We start from the raw sequence: 18,214 nt of genomic DNA on the forward strand, positions 1-18,214 counted from the left end.
CAATAGGATATGTCCTCCTGTTTGCTGACTTCAGCTCCCGCTAGTTGAGCTCCCTTTTATTCCATTCAAGTGACAATACCTATTTCTTCCAAGAACAGGATTTACATGTTACCGTCTCGGAGCATCAACATTAGCTGTTTTCTGCCTGGAACTCTCTTCCTTCAGAAATCCACATGACTCATTTCTTACTTCATTTCCTCAAATGATACCTTTTCATGGAGTCATTCCCTTAAACAACCCTATTCAAAAAAGTGTAATACTTCACAACACATACACACACACATACATGGCACTCCCTGTCTCCTTCTCTGTATTTTTCCACACAGGATTTATTTTGAGTGAATTATTTATTCATTTTTCAGATTATTGGCTGCCACTACATAATACAACATAAGTTCCAATAAGAATTTATGTGTTTTATGGTCCAAAAGGATGCATGTACCCCAATGTTCACCGCAGCACTGTTTATAACAGCCAAGACATGGAAGCAACCTAAACATCCACTGAGAGAGGAATGGGTAAAAAAGATGTGGTACATACATACAATGGAATAGTACTTAACCATTAATAAGAATGAAACAATGCCATTTGCAACAACATGGATGGACCTACAGACTGTCATTGAGTGAAGTCAAAGAAGAAGAAATATTGTATTACATCCCTTAAATGTGGAATCTAAAAGGAAATGATACAAATGACCTTATTTAAAATAGAAACAGACTCACAGACTTAGAGAATGAATGTATGGCTGCCAGGAGGGAAGAGAAGGAGGAAGGGATAGTTAGGTAGTTTGGGATAGACATGTATACACTGCTATATTTAAAATGAATAATAAGGACATACTGTAGAGCACAGGGAACCCTGCTCAATGTTGTGTGGCACCCTGGATGGGATGGGAGTGTGGGGGAGAATGGATACACGTGTGTGACTGAGCCCCTTTGCTGTCCACTTGAAACTATCACAACATTGTTAACTGGCTGTATTCCAATACAAAATAAAAAGGTTAAAAAAAGAATTTATGTGTTTTGTTTTTGATGAGCTACCAATAATGCCAAGCATGTAAAGTGAAAGTGAAGTCGTGTCCGACTCTTTGCGACCCTGTGGACTGTAGGCCACCAGGCTCTTCCGTCCATGGGATTTCCCAGGCAAGAATACTGGAGTGGGTTGCCATTTCCTTCTCCAGGGGATATTCCCGACCCAGGGATCAAACCCAGGTCTCCTGCATTGCAGGCAGACGCTTTAACCTCTGAGCCACCAGGGAAGCTCATAGCATGTAGCAGGCTCCCAATTAATATTTGCTGAATAAATAAATGAATGAACAAGTGATTGAATCAGATGCAGCTCAGGAGATGGAGGAACATCTCACTGAAAGAAATCTCTGGGTAACTTCATAGAGCAAAGCTATCTGTCAGCATTGGACTCCTCATGCCTAGCCTGTTTTGAGAGACATAGAACTTTCTATATTGTTCAAGCCATTTACGTTGTATACTCAGTTCAGTTCAGCCGCTCAGTTGTGTCCGAATCTTGTGACCCCATGAATCGCAGGACGCCAGGCCTCCCTGTCCATCACCAATTCCCAGAGTTCACTCAAACTCACGTCCATCGAGTCAGTGATGCTATCCAGCTATCTCATCCTCTGTTGTCCCCTTTTCCTCCTGCCCCCAATCCCTCCCAGCATCAGAGTCTTTTCCAATGAGTCAACTCTTCACATGAGGTGGCCAAAGTACTGGAGTTTCAGCTTTAGCATCATTCCTTCCAAAGAACACCCAGGGCTGATCTCCTTCAGAACGGCCTGGTTGGATCTCCTTGCAGTCCAAGGAACTCTCAGGAGTCTTCTCCAATACCACAGTTCAAAAGCATCAATTCTTCAGTGCTCAGCTTTCTTCACAGTCCAACTCTCACATCCATACATGACCACTGGGAAAACCATAGTTTTGACTAGACGGAACTTTGTTGGCAAAGTAATGTCTCTGCTTTTCAATATGCTACCTAGGTTGGTCATAATTTTTCTTCCAAGGAGTAAGCGTCTTTTAATTTCATGGCTGCAGTCACCATCTGCAGTGATTTTGGATACTAGTATATACTAAAACACTGGCATTCAATAAATCTTTCTTTTTTCTCATTTTCTTAGTTCTGTCAAAGACATCAGTTTCCTCAGCTAATAAATTAAGTGTTTGGACTAGGCAATTTCTAAGTTTCTTTTCAGTTCAGTTCAGTCATTCAGTCGTGTCTGACTCTTTGCGAACCCATGAACCGCAGCACACCAGGCCTCCCTGTCCATCACGAACTCCCAGAGTTTACCCAAACTCATGTCCATTGAGTCAGTGATGCCTTCCAACCATCTCATCCTCTGTTTTACCCTTCTCCTCCTGCCCTCAATCTTTCCCAGCATCAGGGTCTTTTCAAAAGAGTCAACTCTTCACATGAGGTGGCCAAAGTATTGGAGTTTCAGCTTCAACATCAGTCCTTCCAATGAATATTCAGGGCTGATTTCCTTTAGGATGGACTGGTTGGATCTCCTTGCAGTCCAAGGGACTCTCAAGAGTCTTCTCCAACACCACAGTTCAAAAGCATCAATTCTTTGGTGCTCAGACTTCTTTATAGTCCAACTCTCACATCCATACATGACCACTGGAAAAACCATAGCCTTGACTAGACGGTTCTTTGTTGACAAAGTAATGTCTCTGCTTTTTAATATGCTGTCTAAGTTGGTCATAACTTTCCTTCCAAGGAGTAACCGTCTTTTAATTTCATGACTGCAGTCGCCATCTGCAGTGATTTTAGAGCCCCCAAAAATAAAGTCAGCCACTGTTTCCACTGTTTCCCCATCTATTTGCCATGAAGTGATAGGACTGGATGCCATGATCTTAGTTTTCTGAATGTTGAGCTTTAAGCCAACTTTTTCACTCTCCTCTTTCACTTTCATCAAGAGGCTCTTTAGTTCTTCTTTTAAGCTTTCAAATTTCACATCATCGATGTACACAACAGACACCAAAAGAAATAGTACCCAAGCAAGGCAATGAAGAAAAACTATCAAGATAATCTAGACAGATATGTGGGGTTGAAAAAATGCTAAGAATAATTACTTTCTGAAATTAACAAAATCTTACCATATTTAATGGAGTAAATAAAAAATGAACCAAATCTGCAGCACTAGGATTCTGGATGTGAGATTTCAATTTGGCCTGTAAGATTAAAACAGCAGGCAAACACATTACTGCAATGTAATCAGGCCAAAGACAGACATTCAAAAAGGTTCAACACAGACTCAAAAGAAGAGGTTTTGCTACTAGTTTCACCTTTGGAATCTCAATTAGCAAGCACTGAATTAGATTAGGAGAATTTCATTTTAAAAATTAGAGTCATCCTTTTTTGATCAAGTGTCTTAGATGTATAAGTTTTGCAATCTGCTATTCTAATTAAAGGCAAATAAAAACACATACAAAAAATTCTACAATAACAGTTTAATCTCTTAATTTGATCAGGTACATCCTGGCTAGACTCTGATCTCTTCCATTTGTTGCTTCAAATAATACATAAATAAATTTCACTTACCAGAAGGTTAAATCCATGTTTAAACTTTTGGAAACAGTCCACAAATGCATCAGGAGGTGGAGGTTTTGCCCGCAGTGTTAAAACACCCTCTAAAGAATTAAATAGGAGAAGCAGGTAGATGAGGTCAAAGTTCCAAGAAAACTTAATCAATGAAAAGAAAACACATTTATGTTTGTAAAGTTTGATGATCACATCAGATATCATGCTACCTAGTCACCTCCCCACTTCTCATAGACTGACTGTAACAAATTAAGATCACCCAACCCTTGAAATGGATTACTGTACCCTTAGGTGCTACCAGATTACTGATCAGGTTCCATAAATTTATACTGTAGCCCTTCTACATGCTCATCACTGTGTTTATCACCATGAAGACTATAAAAATGTGTAAGTTGTGTAAGTTACACATCCTACTCCTAAGGCCCTAAAAATCCATAGACGATATGAATCAGATAAGTAAGAGACGTTTCAACTGAGGCTACAAAGAGACTACAGATGAGGAAATGTACACTTAAGGATGTGTCCTGGGAAAAGCAGTTTTTAGATGGGATTTGCAAAGTTTGTTCCAGGGCAGTCTGGTAAGAAAAACATCATGGTTGAATAAAAGCAGCATTAGCAAAAACATGGAAAAAGGAAATAGTTTCTACGTGAAACAACAAACAGAAAAGCAAAGACACATGAGAATGGAAAAGTAGATCAAGGTGAGACTGTGAATGACCCTGACCACCAGGGTGAGGAGTTTGACTTACATAAACAATAGAACATGAGATTAACAAGCTTTTCAGCAGAAAAAGTGAAGTAACTGCCTTACACCTTTAAGAAGAATGTCCTCACAAAACGGAAGACTAGAGGCTTGAAGGTTGCTTAGAAAGCTGGGTAAAAAATGAGGTACCTTGAAGCAGCTGCTGGATATGAAACTGAAAAGGGAAAAATACTTTATACAAGAGAGGCTGAAAAAATAAAATCAATGTTGGTTATAAACTAAAGAATGGACTCACCAAAAAATCTATGGTTCTGAATTTGGATGACCAATAAGATGGCATACCCTTTGTAAAGAGTACAAGAGCAGCAAGTACATCAGAAAGCAATAATACTGAATTTCAGAATATATAAGGTAAAGTATATCCACATACATACTTCTAGAAGACAGGTCTACTGTTATGTGCTTATGATATAGATAGAGCTAGAGAAAGATGTGGAAATCAGGTGTAATGAAAAGAATATTTATTCTTTTCTTATATATTTCCATCTATACCATTTTGTTACAAAATTATAATTTTATATATCTTGAAAGGGAGGCAAAGGGAAAGGGAAGTCACTCAGTCGTGTCCGACTCTTTGCAACCTCATGGACTGTAGCCTACCAGGACCCTCTGTCCATGGGATTTTCCAGGCAATAGTCCTGGAGTGGATTGCCATTTCCTTCTCCAAGGGATCTTCCCAACCCAGGGATCGAACCTGGGTCTCCCGCGTTGTAGACAGACGCTTTACCGTCTGAGCCACCAGGGAAGTCCAATATATCTTGGGGTCATTTTAAATAACTGAACTGCAGCATATGTAAAAACTGCTTGAAGGTGACCTGACTGTTTGGAGTTTTGTGACAAAAAATTAAAATCCATTGATATTTTTAACTATTTTAATGAGCAGAGTCAATCCTTTAATTTAACAAAATAATGAGGTTCTACATTTATGGTAAAATAAATTTAAATATGAGAAGAATGGTGCTATGACTTTAACAGACATTATCTTTACAATGACTAACAAAAACTATAGACAGATGGCCACTATTGAATGAGTCTCTAAATAATTTAGGCAGAATGACTTAGAGTCTTTCTTTACTGTAGCCAAATTGGGACCAAATGGGCTATTCCCCAGGTTTATCGTACTCTCCGCCTACATCACTGGTTCTCTCAACACCAGAAAAGGGATCTTGGTCTCTGGTCAATGGAGTTCTGTTTAACAACTCTGAAGTGCCAGCTCTGCCTAGCACTGGCATTCTGAATGGTTCTTTAGAAGGTTAAGAAAATCCAACTTACCTCCTGGTCCTTTCTTTTTACCTTTCTTAGCTTTCTTCCTTTTAGAAAGTTCAGAAAATGCTTCAGCTGCTTTTTGGAGTTTTGTGATAAAAAATTCAATGTCATCCAAAATGTGGTTTAAGATTTGCTGAAATTAGAAATTACAGAATAAACTATAAAGCAGAAGAAAACTATTTTTGCCTTAGCTTTACACTGTGAAGGAAAATCAGAAAGTTTAAAAGAAAGAAAAGAAAAAGGAACACTTCCCACATATAAATTTCAAGTTTATCACTAATTCTAAGAAAAAGTATTCAACTAGCATGCCTGTGGCTAAAGTCTAACATTCACATTTTTATTTAGTTTTATTTTATTCTATTTTCAATATCATAAAGAAAACATTCACAATACATATTCAGATTAACTATTTTCAATGACTCTAATTTTCTCATTGTGTTCTTCCCACATAAAGTTGGGGGGCGGGGGTGTTCTAAGAAAATAGTTTGTTAGAATAGCACTAGCATTTCAGTTTTTCTAATAAACTTCCCAATAAAGCAATGACAATATTATTTTTCAGGACTAAGGGTATATAGAATGTTGTGATAACATAACACACACATTGATAATCTGTAATAATAGGCATTAATAGGAATTTCTACAGGGTAAAGCAGAATTAATGATGCACTATGCTTTCACAGATCATGAGATCAACTTCAATTATACTATATATTATATCATATCATATATTAATATATACTGTATATTATACATACTATAGTCTTTCTTGACTTCCTTTTACGTGTGAAACTTGACATTCTTTTAAAGACTAAAAACTGAGATTAAATAAGCTTTTGAGTATTAAATAAACCTTTAAGTGTTAACAAGTAACACTGTAATATAAAAATTAAATTTCAAACTCTAAAGTCCTTTAAGTATTTGTTTCCAAATAAGCTCAGAACATAAGTAGAGTATAAAAAGCAATTATACTGACATTATATTTTATAATTATGTCACAGGGCATTGTCATTTTGCCAGGAAATTACTATAGAGAAATCAAAATCAATATAGCCTTATCTTTTATAAAGTATTAAAATATACGTATCTACCCTTAAGAAGTGTCACATAACTTTTATCTTTCAGGCATTATAAAATATTTTAGAATAAATTCCAGGAAGACAAATTAAAAATATATTTTAATTATAGATTACAAACCACAAGAAAAGAAAAATCCCTCAAATCTTGACAATTCAGCTTAAACTCCTTTGTAAACCAGTTAATATCCTAGTTCTATCACAGCCATAGTCTACTAGCTAAATATTGGCATAAAGGCAAAAATTGTTAAGAAAAAAAAATTATTCAAAGGTCATAGCCACCACTGAAAAGAAAAAATATAGTTTCCACAAAATATCTTTATTTAAATCAACTTAACTTTTCCTGTTAATATTTTTACTCTAAAAAAAGAAAAAGCCAATGACCTAATGATGACTATTTCACTTACCACATCTCTGTCAATGCGGGCTGCCATCATCTCAGGTGTTTCTTCCTGCTGGTAATAATTTCTCTGTTTCTCAACTAAAGAAAAGAAAATCATACATATTTCAACCTATTGCTTAAGTGATACCAATATAGATAACCAGACATGCAAACTGTCTAGAAAAGAGTGTCACTGGCAAAAGTAAACACTTGCACTGGATACAAAAATCAAAGCTGTGCTCATCACCCCTGGCCTGCACCCTCGCCACTAGCATCTCTGACACGTGTATCCTCACCACCCTCATCTCTGACAGTCATTCCCACCACCACACTTGACAGAGCTGAAGGACCAGCCTTCCATGTGCATGGTATTGATTTACCCTGCTATGTCCCCTCTATTCTCTCTCTTCTAACGTCAGATGCCTGTGGAAACAAGCCCAACAGTGCCCTTTAATTCCTACAGAAGAAAAAATATACACGTTTTTTAATCATCAATTTCTTAAAAGGGGCCAACTAAGTTCTAAGTTTTAAAGCTCCTCATTCTCATACTTTCTAACACTGTGATAATAGTAAAGCTTTGGGTCTTCTGATATAAAGAGCTTCTAATATTCCACTTGTAATTAAGCTTAAAGCCCACAATATCGGGCTTATTCTCATTTGAAGCTATATGCTTTAAAAGCAAAAATACCTACAAGAATTTGCAAATTGAAGAACAAAAGTCACGAGATACTATGTTAGCTCAGCTGACTGGGGCATGATAATCAGTATCATTATCTGAACTCCTTCCAGCTACAAGACTGTTAACACTGTCAATTAACACAGATACTCATTCCAAGATTTCTCAGTAGATGAAGTGAAAGAAAAAGGGATGGATGAAACAGGAGAACTGCATCATTACTAAATGGAAACACAACTCATGATGGATCCTCATGGCTCATCATGTTCAATACAGAGAAGTGCAAAAAATACTGCAAACTGCTATGCCTCCTCTATGCCTAAGTTACCCTTAAATGGAATATTCACCAAAAAAAAGGAAAAAAAAAATCACTGAGTCTTACGAAACTTAATCAGTACAATTTCCATATATGAAATCTAGCCAGTTAGCTGCTGTTTTTACATGTGGTTGGCTGCTATCTTGCTTATAGGTATACTGGGCAACAGTTAAGTTGAAGCTGAAATATAGGTATTAGGAACTCCCAAAATACCATTTGGAGGACACAGTGAAAGATATGCAGTATTTCTCAGAGTTTTTCATCGTCTGAGGCACTGCTAGGAACACACTGCAGTTGCCACTATTCTACAGAGATCTCTTGTGGAGTCAGGGCAGAGCTATGGCTGCATGCGTGCCTGCATGCTCAGTTCTGTCTGACTCTTTGGGGCCTGTGGACTGTAGCCTGCCAGGCTCCTCTATGCATGTGATTCTCCAGGCAAGAATACTGGTGTGGGTTGCCGTTTGCTCCTCCAGGGGATCTTTCAGACCCAGGTATCAAACCCAGGTCTCCTGCACTGGCAAGCAGATTCTTTACCACTGCACCACCTGGGAAGCCCCAAGAGCTATGTCAAGGATCCAAAGAAGAAGTCATCCAACCTAAGTCAGCTGGAGCCTTCAGGCGAGCAGAGAGATACTCTTCTTAGAGGGCTTTCAACTACAAAGTGGCCTGGATCCAGGCAGAACTTCATATGGTAAGCAGTGTGTTCTGTTTGACCTAGTAGTAAACTAGAAGTTCTGAAAAGCTTATATAACTGTAACTTAATAGATGAGACTGTACAGAGTATTTTAGACAACATCTAATGAGGGACTTCACTGGTGACTCAGACTGTAGAGTCTGCCTGCAATGCAGGAGACTGGGATTCGATCCCTGGGTTAGGAAGATCCCCCGGAGAAGGGAATGGCAACCCACTCCAGTATTCTTGCCTGGAGAATCCCATAGATAGAGGAGCCTGGTGGGCTACAGTCCATGGGGTTCACAGAGTCGGACATGACTGAGTAACTAACACACACAATGAGGGCTCAGAAATCCCTGGGAATAGATTTTTCTTGTTGTAAATTATAGGTTTGATGGATGTTCTTATAGGTTTATTCAGAATGTCTAAAAAACTTAAGGTATCTTATCCTTCCTCAACTTCAAGGAAGACCATTTTGACCTCTCTCAAAATAAAATCCACATCTCCTCTACCAAAAGAGTAATAATAGCAAAAGTACTCTAAGTACACAAGAAGTAGAAAACACTATAAAATTCCACTCAGCATTTTAAATACAAAGTGGAAATGTATATAAAGTGTTATAAAGTTACAGTAACTAATAATTATGCTACTTTATTTTTGAAAAATGGATGCTTCAAAGATTTCTTTCTTTCATCTGTTTGGTAGCTGGGCTTATATGTAAACTGAAAATAGCTTTAAGGACACAAGAATTTATGTAAAGTTTAAAAATAAAATAAAATAAAAAAAAAATAAAATGGAAAGTGATTGATAAAAATGAACTCAATTTGGCAAAAATGACTACCTACTATACTGTTCCAGGTACTATCATATACATTATTCCCTTTCAGATTCACAGAAACATATGAGTTTAACTCATTTCCATTCTGCAAGTGAGGCATAACTTTTAAGGTCACACAGGTATATCCCGGGCTTACCCCAGAGCCTAAATTTTGGTTCACCAGACTCAAAGGACAGTCTAGTATCACTCATTTTGTCAATTAAGTTTTGTAGTTTAACTACACTGCTAGATATTCTCATGAATGATGCTTTACTAGGTAAAGAGTAAGTGATTTAAGTAGTCACACTGAACTAGGAGGTAAAAGAATTGACGCTATGGTCTCCATCAAATTCAGACTCACCAGATCACAATTTATTTACCCTTTAAATCAAGAGACTGGACCAAACACATGTTAAGGCATTTTCCAGTTATACAAATTTCAAACATAGTGAAACATTCTGACATATATTACAGTATGTTCTTTGGTACAGTTACTTGTTTTAAAGAATATCAAAGCAAAATGACAGTACAGACATGGGACCCATTAGGTAAATTTACATGATGGTGAATGCAATTTAGCCCTTTTCCACCTCCCTATCTCCTGTCCTGACATCCTGCCCTTGTAAACATGAACAGTTTGTCCAAGAGAAGACAGTGGTAAGATAACAGTAGTGGAAAGAACTTTGAAGTATTATCATTAAAAAATATTGATCTAAATTATATAAAATATTAAAATAATTTATATATTAAAATATTATATTAAATATATTATATAAGTGTAATATATTATATTTAAATATATTTTATAATATTAAGTATATTAAAATATTCTATTATCATTCTTTTAATTGTTAGTTGAGTCAAACTCCCTCTTTGAGTGCTTTAAAAAGAAAAGACTCTAACACTAGATTTATTAAAAGATTGGTCTTAACTCTTAAGAGACAATAATCTTATAAAGCCCAAGGTTTAACTTTTCTTTACATAAGATCTATTTTTACAAAACTAACCTCAAGTTTCAGCTTAGAAATCAGCATCAGAGGCTGAAAGCAAGAACTGGGTCACAATTCAAAGTAAATGTTCAATAAGTACCAGTTCCTGGAAGTACTCACAGTCTGCTTGGTCAGCTGCCAATGCGGACCAGGCTGCCACTCGACTCCTAACGTCCACCTGGGTCACAGTGCCAGGGGGCACGGGGGCAGGAGCCTTGGGTGGAGGTGGTATACCAGGGTCTGCTTTGGAAATCATCCTGAAAACAGATGAAAACAAACTGAATTTTTACCATCTCTATTTCTATAACACATCAGTTCTCTCAGTTTTATGTATTAGTTCTTTAACCTCTAGAAGTATGCCTTGGGGTAGAAAAACAAGGATTTCTTAACCATTCCATATTATGTATATTTATAAATGTATATGAAAAGTATAGAACATTTTCAGTTCAGCTGAAAACCAGGTTTAATGTATTTTTCTGGGTCTCCTATGATTAGCAAAGGGTGTTAACAAAACTAGAGTCCTAATATCTGTTTATATTCCCTTAGGCTATCTTCCCTTAAAATGCCACTCTTTTGTTCATGAGTCTCTAGGATAACAGAAGTGGGAGAAGCCACACCAGAGAAATCCCAGAATTATGGGGAGAAAAGCCATGCGCACACACATACACACCAACAACCCTGGGAAAGCAAATGAGCTGAGATTACAGACTGTAATCTGTAAAACATGATAATATACCTTTGATGAAAATATTTTAATTTTTAAAGAAAAAAAATGACTCAAATAAAAACCAATTCTAGCCCTTAATTTCTTTTAATGCTTTTACCTCAAGACATCAAGCCGCCTCTTCTGCTTCCCTCCTTTGCTGTCACTGATCGCACTCTCAACATCTTCACTAATTAGGTTTGCCTGCAACGAAAGACAAGTTACCTAGGAGGTTATGGATTTCTTTATCTTGGTATGTAGGTTAAAACAAAAAGAGGGATTATGTGCGCTGTCCAAATCAATAAATGTCCTGATGCAAAAGAAAAGTGACTTTTTAAAAAAAATCTGCTTTTGAAACATGACACTTGTAGTTTTTTTCAGTGAACTTTGTAACGAAAGGATTCGAAAATGGAAGGAATTTTTAAAGACTATTTCATCCAGACTCCTTTAATTAAAAAAAAAAAAAAGCTATACTTGTATAAAAGCAAAGAGAAAAAGGATTTGCATATGTTGAAAGTATAATCACATGCTGAAAATGTAACTGGGTTAATACCTCTGCCTGGGAAGAGGTGGAGGAATCGGAAGTACCAGCATATGCAGCAGCATCCCTCCCCTCCCCCATCCTCACTGTCCACTGGGCACCCATTAACCGTGGACATACATAACTCAGTTCCAGCAGAGCCACTCCCTCAGTTTAAGACAGCCCCAAGTCATCACTAGGTGAACCCCAACACCTGGCTGTAACCCTTGTGATAACCCTTTTATTCTGTCACTTCAGGTTAATAAAATTTAGCTTTCTCCAAAGGAATGATGTTTCTGATACTCTTCCAACAAGAGCATTTGAATGTCTGATGTGGTTTTCTTGGGAACCAATATGAGATTAGCAGCTAAGAAGTTTGTTTGGTTCTGAGGTTTATTTATGGGGCTTCCCTGGTGGCTCAGAGGGTAAAGCGTCTGCCAACAATGCGGGAAACCTGGGTTCAATCCCTAGGTCGGGAAGATCCCCTGGAGAAGGCAATGGCAACCCACTCCAATACTCGCAAAGAGTCGGACATGACTGAGCGACTTCACTTATAGCCAGTGATTATTACTGTATATCACATTCTTGCTGGGATATATTCATCTCCTATTTTATGTCTGCTTGTTCTCTGTAATTATGTATGTTTTCCCCAAATACACACACACACACACACACACACACACATTGTTATTTAGTTGCTAAGTCATGTGTGACTCTTTACAACCTCACAGACTGCAGGCTGCCAGGCTCCTCTGTCCATGGCATTTCCCAGGCAAGAATACTGGAGTGGCTTGCCATTTCCTTCTCCAGGGGATCTTCCTGACTCAGGGATCAAACCTGCATCTCCTGTATTGGCAGGAGGATTCTTTTACCGTGGGGCCACCAGGAATGCTCCCATATACACACACACATACATACATAGTTACATATTATATTCTTTACCATAGGCACAGGTATCATAAAATTTTAGCAGTGAGGCGACACTTAAAGATCATATAATCTTTTCTTATTTTATAATTAGTAGAACTGAGGAATACTCATATGATTTGGCCTAGGTCACACAACTATTAAACGAGATTGCTAACATGTCCTAGTCCAGCTTCACTTGGGTAAGAACATCCTAGTTTCAGGAAGAATGTTTAGGAGTCCTGAATTTCCTATGGGTAGGGTGTGGAGTTGGCTATCATATTTCCAAGAAAAAATTTATACTGAGGTGGGCAGGAGCATTGTATAAAGTTCCATGATAAAGAAAGGTTAAAACCCAAAAGGGAAGTTGCAAGAAACTACATATATCATTGCATTTATATTTCTAATGGGGCAAGGGAAAAAATCCATCCCAAATGTGGAATATGGCACCAGTGAGTACATGCATAGAGCTGTGTGGTGGTACTTGAGCTTTTAAGCAGGACAAAACAGCATTCTGTAAATCTGTTTTGGACCCATCAATATCATCATGCCCCAACAAATAAAGCAAGCCCTTTATCCTAAAAACTGGAATCCAGAAACTTCACTCAGTCCAATAATAGTTTCCAGGGAGAGATTTTCGAGCACTGAGACATATAGCAGATTTAAGATGTCTTTAAGCATAGCTCTCTGTGTTTAAAATGTTTGAATTAAATTTCACTGTTTTCAGAGTAAAATATCCATCTTAATCCTTACTGATGTAACAAATCTAACCTTGCAAAAAAAATTCTTAATGCGTTTTATGACTTTACAAAGGCAACATATGAGAAGTCGAATGAACATACAAATTATCTATTGTCACAATTCTTTCCAAGTAAGAAAGTCATTTATTTAAATAAATTTTTTAGAAAGTCATTTATGACCTAAATTGAAATAAAAAGAAAATTATAAAATATACTATTTATAGTCAATCTTAATTTACCTATCATATTTTAATGTCAAAGAATTACAGAAATGATCAAATGACACTTTATGCTAATCTCCCAACATTTCTTTATAAGAAAAAGAATGCCTGTATATATTACATACAATCAAGTGGTAAATCACTGTTCTTGGCAAAGCAAAAATCAACTCAGTTAAAAACAATTTCCCTTTTAGAGAAATCAACTCATGAAATAAAGATTCAAGGTTGCAGATAAATTCTAATGTCCAATAAAGCATCACAAATTACAATCATTTGAAAATTACAGTGTATTTTGAAATACAAATCTTCAGGATATGGCGTATTATTACCAGTATAGTAACTATGCTCAACTCTTTTCACATTATGACTTGGGGATTACATAACTTGAGCAATTATTCAAGTTACATAATTGAACAGTAACCCTTAAATCAGTACCATGGAAAATGTCCAAATGTTTCATTGCAATAACCCATGCTATGTGATTGGTGCCAGCATAAAACAGAATAAAACAGATGACATGGTTATTGTCTGTGAAGCATGATTTTTGAAGAATCAATCTTTAATTATAAGTCCAAGTCCCTCAGTGAAGAATTTAATGTATTATCTGCACATTTTTTAAATAAACAGAATGCATCTTATTTTTTAAATAACACTCAATCTTCTCTTTATTTACTTAGCCTAAACATCCTAGGGAAGATACTGAGGTGTTTTCCTTACAAAACTGTAAGAAACTAAAAATCTAGTACCTAGTAGCCATATGATTCAGAGAAGGCAATGGCACCCCACTCCAGTACTCATGCCTGGAAAATCCCATGGACGGAGGGGCCTGGTGGGCTGCTGTCCATGGGGTCGCTAGAAGTCGGACACGACTGAGCGACTTCACTTTATTTTTTTCACTTTCATGCATTGGAGAAGGCAATGGCAACCCACTCCAGTGTTCTTGCCTGGAGAATCCCAGGGACAAGGGAGCCTGGTGGGCTGCCATCTATGGGGTCACACAGAGTCGGACATGACTGAAGCAACTTAGCAGCAGCAGCAGCAGCCATATGATTGAAGGAGGTAATCAAAGCTAGAACATCTGCTTAAAGGGAGAGAAAATTCACCAGTCTTTTACCTTAATCTCATCACACTGGAAAAGATGAAGGTCTGGCTTGCTCTGGGTTGGCTCTTTGCACACCAGGGCAAGAATCGAATCATAGCTACAGGAGTGCATCACAGCTTGACAATGCTGAATGGTGTTCAAAGGAAAATTCTCCAATTCATTCTAAAAAGCAAAAATACAACTTGCCTTACTTTTCATTGGATATATAAAATCTGCTCCACAAAGAGCTCTAGGCATCATACCAATAATTTTTAAAAGTATGCAAACCACATTGACAATGAACAGTAGTAAACACAGAAAATACGGGAGGATGAGTAGGTACAAGGAGACAGAAAAGACACCATCCTGGGCTAGAGGAGGAGTGAGAGAAAGAGCAGAAAAGATGGAACTATTTAATAAAGGGATGTGGTTCTGTTCTTAATAAACAGAAGAAAACCTGAAATTATCAGTACTGATTGCCTAAGATTATGGGAAAGAGAGGATGCCCTTAAGAGAAAAATAGGTAAACTGAGGCCTCTTTCCAAAGTTATTATCCATCTTACCTGGTATTCTTTTCCCTGTGGCTCTTTAATATCAAGGTTTTGCTATGTTTTGTTTTTACTTGAATATTATAGTCAAACTCTTAGTTTTTATCTTTAGTAATCACAAATGTTAAGCTAAGAATAATACATCATTTGTACACTTTTTATTTCCATGAATCTCTGAGATGGAAAAATTTACTATGTAAGTTTTTCCAGCCAAAAATGTCAAACATCAGGGTTAGAAGAATCTTGCTAAAAAATACATTCTTTGAAATGATTAAGCCATTTGGTCATATGAAATTGAATAGTTTCTAACCAATAAAAAGGCATGCCAATAAGACCCTGATAGATCAAATAATTACTTCTGAAACAAATTAACTTTCTGTTCATAATAATAACGAATTCTTTGTTAATGAGATACATTTAAGGTGGTTATCCTAACATGAATAGCCTTACACAAATAGCAAGCAGTGTCATGATGTAATTGATGGGAGAAATGGTGGCTTTTTATAAGTAAACAAAATCCAATATCCCTGATAACTGGAACATAAAAAAAAAAACAATAACTTTTATTACAGACAGCACATATACACAGACATCATACCATAAATTGATTCTAAGCCCTCATTCCTTGGGACCCAGAAAGGTGAAACAAAAAATGCACATTCCATTAAAACAAAATGTAATTTCTAGGCCACACCAGGGAGATAACAATTTTCTTTCAAAATAAATTAAATAATATCCCTTCTCTATAACTACTTGAAACTAGGAGGATTAGAGAAGCTCCCGGGTGTTATTCTCTCACAGAATGCAATGGATGAGATGAAAGAAAGGGCAGATTTTACACCCTACTCCTATCAGAATACCTTAACATGATTACAAAAGTTATTTTCTTTATCTTAGCAACTCAAATGCCTACTAGGTGATGGGGCTCAGAAAAGGCCTCTTTTAAGAGCTCCAGCATCTTACCTGACTACCTGTGTGAAAGAAAGCTACCCGGTGTTGACCTGGTGGAAGCTGAGGCACATACACACAAACTCCTTCATCCCAATTCACTCACTGGGGTTCAAACCACAACACTTGGATATGGCTTGGCCTAGCATATAATTAACATATGTCTTTAAGAATAGTGCCCTATAGGGGCTTTAGTTTAGCGCTATGTATTTTTTCCTCACTTCTTCCATCTCATCATATATGGTTAAAGAAACATTGTATCCCCTCTATTTCTAGTTTAAAAAACATGATTTTGCATGCATAAAGTATATGGAGAAGGACATTTTTCCTTCAAATTCACTGACAAGAGTATTTTATAGTGCCAAATATTTACCCATTTTCAAACAATCTGACCTAACATGAACATAAATATTTTTAGACTTTCTTGAAAATAAAATAGTATGTGTTTTTCAAACTTGCCTTTGATTCTAAATCGATCAGGCTCACAGCTTTCTCATCCACCTGAAGAATCATATCTTGAGTCCATACTTTGCCCTTAGCATCGAGCAATTTCAGCTTCCTTATTCCATCATCAACAGTTATCATAGCATCTTTCCGATCCAGAACAAAGGTGGTCAAGTGCTTATGATTGAGAAAAGAAAAAACATAACACACATAGCCTCTTAGTAAACATTTGCCCCCCAAAATTGTAAAGTTAACCTAACTGAAGTCAGCTAGTAGAGGGGAAAGACAAAGATTGGGTTGGTCAAAAAGTTCATTCAGGATTTTCCCACCTCTTATGTGAAAACCCAAATGAACATTTTCACCAACCCAATACAAAGTACTTTAGAACTTCATGGGAACCTTACTGGGATAATAAAGTCAAAACAGGTTTTTGATGAATAGAGAAAATGATGCCTTGAATCATAAAATATCTAAATCTGTGTAATACTGAGCCTTGTTGAACTAGACAAACATGAGAAAAACAGACTTTAAACAGCTTAAATAATATGCTCTTTATTTAATCCATTTTATTATATCTTGGTTATTTAGATGTTGAACAACAGAACAACAGTCTACAAACCAGCCTGAAAACTATAGATACTGGTAGTTGAGAGCAGCAACAGCAATTCTAGTTTGCAACAAGTGTCAAACTTTTCACTCCACTGAAACAAAACTTTAAATTTCATTAAGCATGCTTGAGGAAATAGAAACCTAAAAACAGGAGCAATTTAAAAATTATTCCCTAATTCAATATTTTCTACTATAATAAGCAAAGTTCACCCAAATAGATTCCAATTAAGAGCAAGTATGTTAAAAGACAGCAATAGAGGGAAAATTTTTTAAAAAAGAGACCATTGTTTAAACAGAACTTGCAATAACTATAGACAAAACCATCAAGGTTTATTTCAAGAAGAGTCCATAATACAAAATAGAAGTCTTTGTTCTGTTTTTAACCAAAAAAAAGACTGATAATGATAAATGAGTAGTTATTTTAATTTATTCTCCATGAAAACAGATTAACTAGATACTTCTATATTTAACATCTGTTTTTAAAAAATCTAAAAGAAAAATTTCAACCCAATTTACAACATCATAGACATGAAATAAAACATCATTCTGATTTTACTATCAATTTTTACGTCCCTCAAGCTTCATTCTACATTGTAGCAAACATCAAAGTATCTTACTTCAACACGGTATTGGGATATATCTGTCACGCTGCTGACACTGTCCCGTGCATAATTCTTCCTTTGTTCTGGAAAAGAAGTTTAAAAAGTTGTTATTTACCCATGAATAGGCTGAACTTCATATAGCAGTGTCTCATGGCCATCTCTAAAACTAGTCTATCTCATATATAAGTACAGTAGTTGACAAGTCACCATTGTGTAGTTATCTGAAAATACTCATTATTCATATTCAATGAAAAAGTCATGGAAAAGCTTACATGAAATGTAAAAACGATCTGACCAACATAAATGATCATAATCCCAAAAGTTAACAAGATTATTCATGTGTAAGGAAAAAAGTTATTTCATCTAAAGATGTTATTAATCA

At 36.5% G+C, this 18,214-nt stretch overlaps 1 protein-coding gene across 7 annotated transcripts in view; it reads right to left on the minus strand.

The window, feature by feature from the left end:
• The window catches only part of EPS8 (epidermal growth factor receptor pathway substrate 8), a 197,936-nt gene that overhangs the window by 41,827 nt on the left and 137,895 nt on the right, over positions 1-18,214 (minus strand). For all 7 annotated transcript variants that reach the window (XM_044941200.1, XM_006052379.3, XM_006052376.3 and 4 more), the window contains 9 exons: positions 17,848-17,915; positions 16,637-16,798; positions 14,715-14,864; positions 11,335-11,417; positions 10,631-10,767; positions 7,065-7,138; positions 5,591-5,717; positions 3,556-3,644; positions 3,111-3,185 (listed from right to left, as the gene is read on the minus strand). In XM_044941200.1, coding sequence (XP_044797135.1) covers positions 3,111-3,185; positions 3,556-3,644; positions 5,591-5,717; positions 7,065-7,138; positions 10,631-10,767; positions 11,335-11,417; positions 14,715-14,864; positions 16,637-16,798; positions 17,848-17,915 — 965 coding nt within the window. The remainder of the gene's footprint in view (positions 1-3,110; positions 3,186-3,555; positions 3,645-5,590; positions 5,718-7,064; positions 7,139-10,630; positions 10,768-11,334; positions 11,418-14,714; positions 14,865-16,636; positions 16,799-17,847; positions 17,916-18,214) is intronic.

This window comes from Bubalus bubalis, chromosome 4, assembly GCF_019923935.1.
Source record: "Bubalus bubalis isolate 160015118507 breed Murrah chromosome 4, NDDB_SH_1, whole genome shotgun sequence".
NCBI lineage: Eukaryota > Metazoa > Chordata > Mammalia > Artiodactyla > Bovidae > Bubalus > Bubalus bubalis.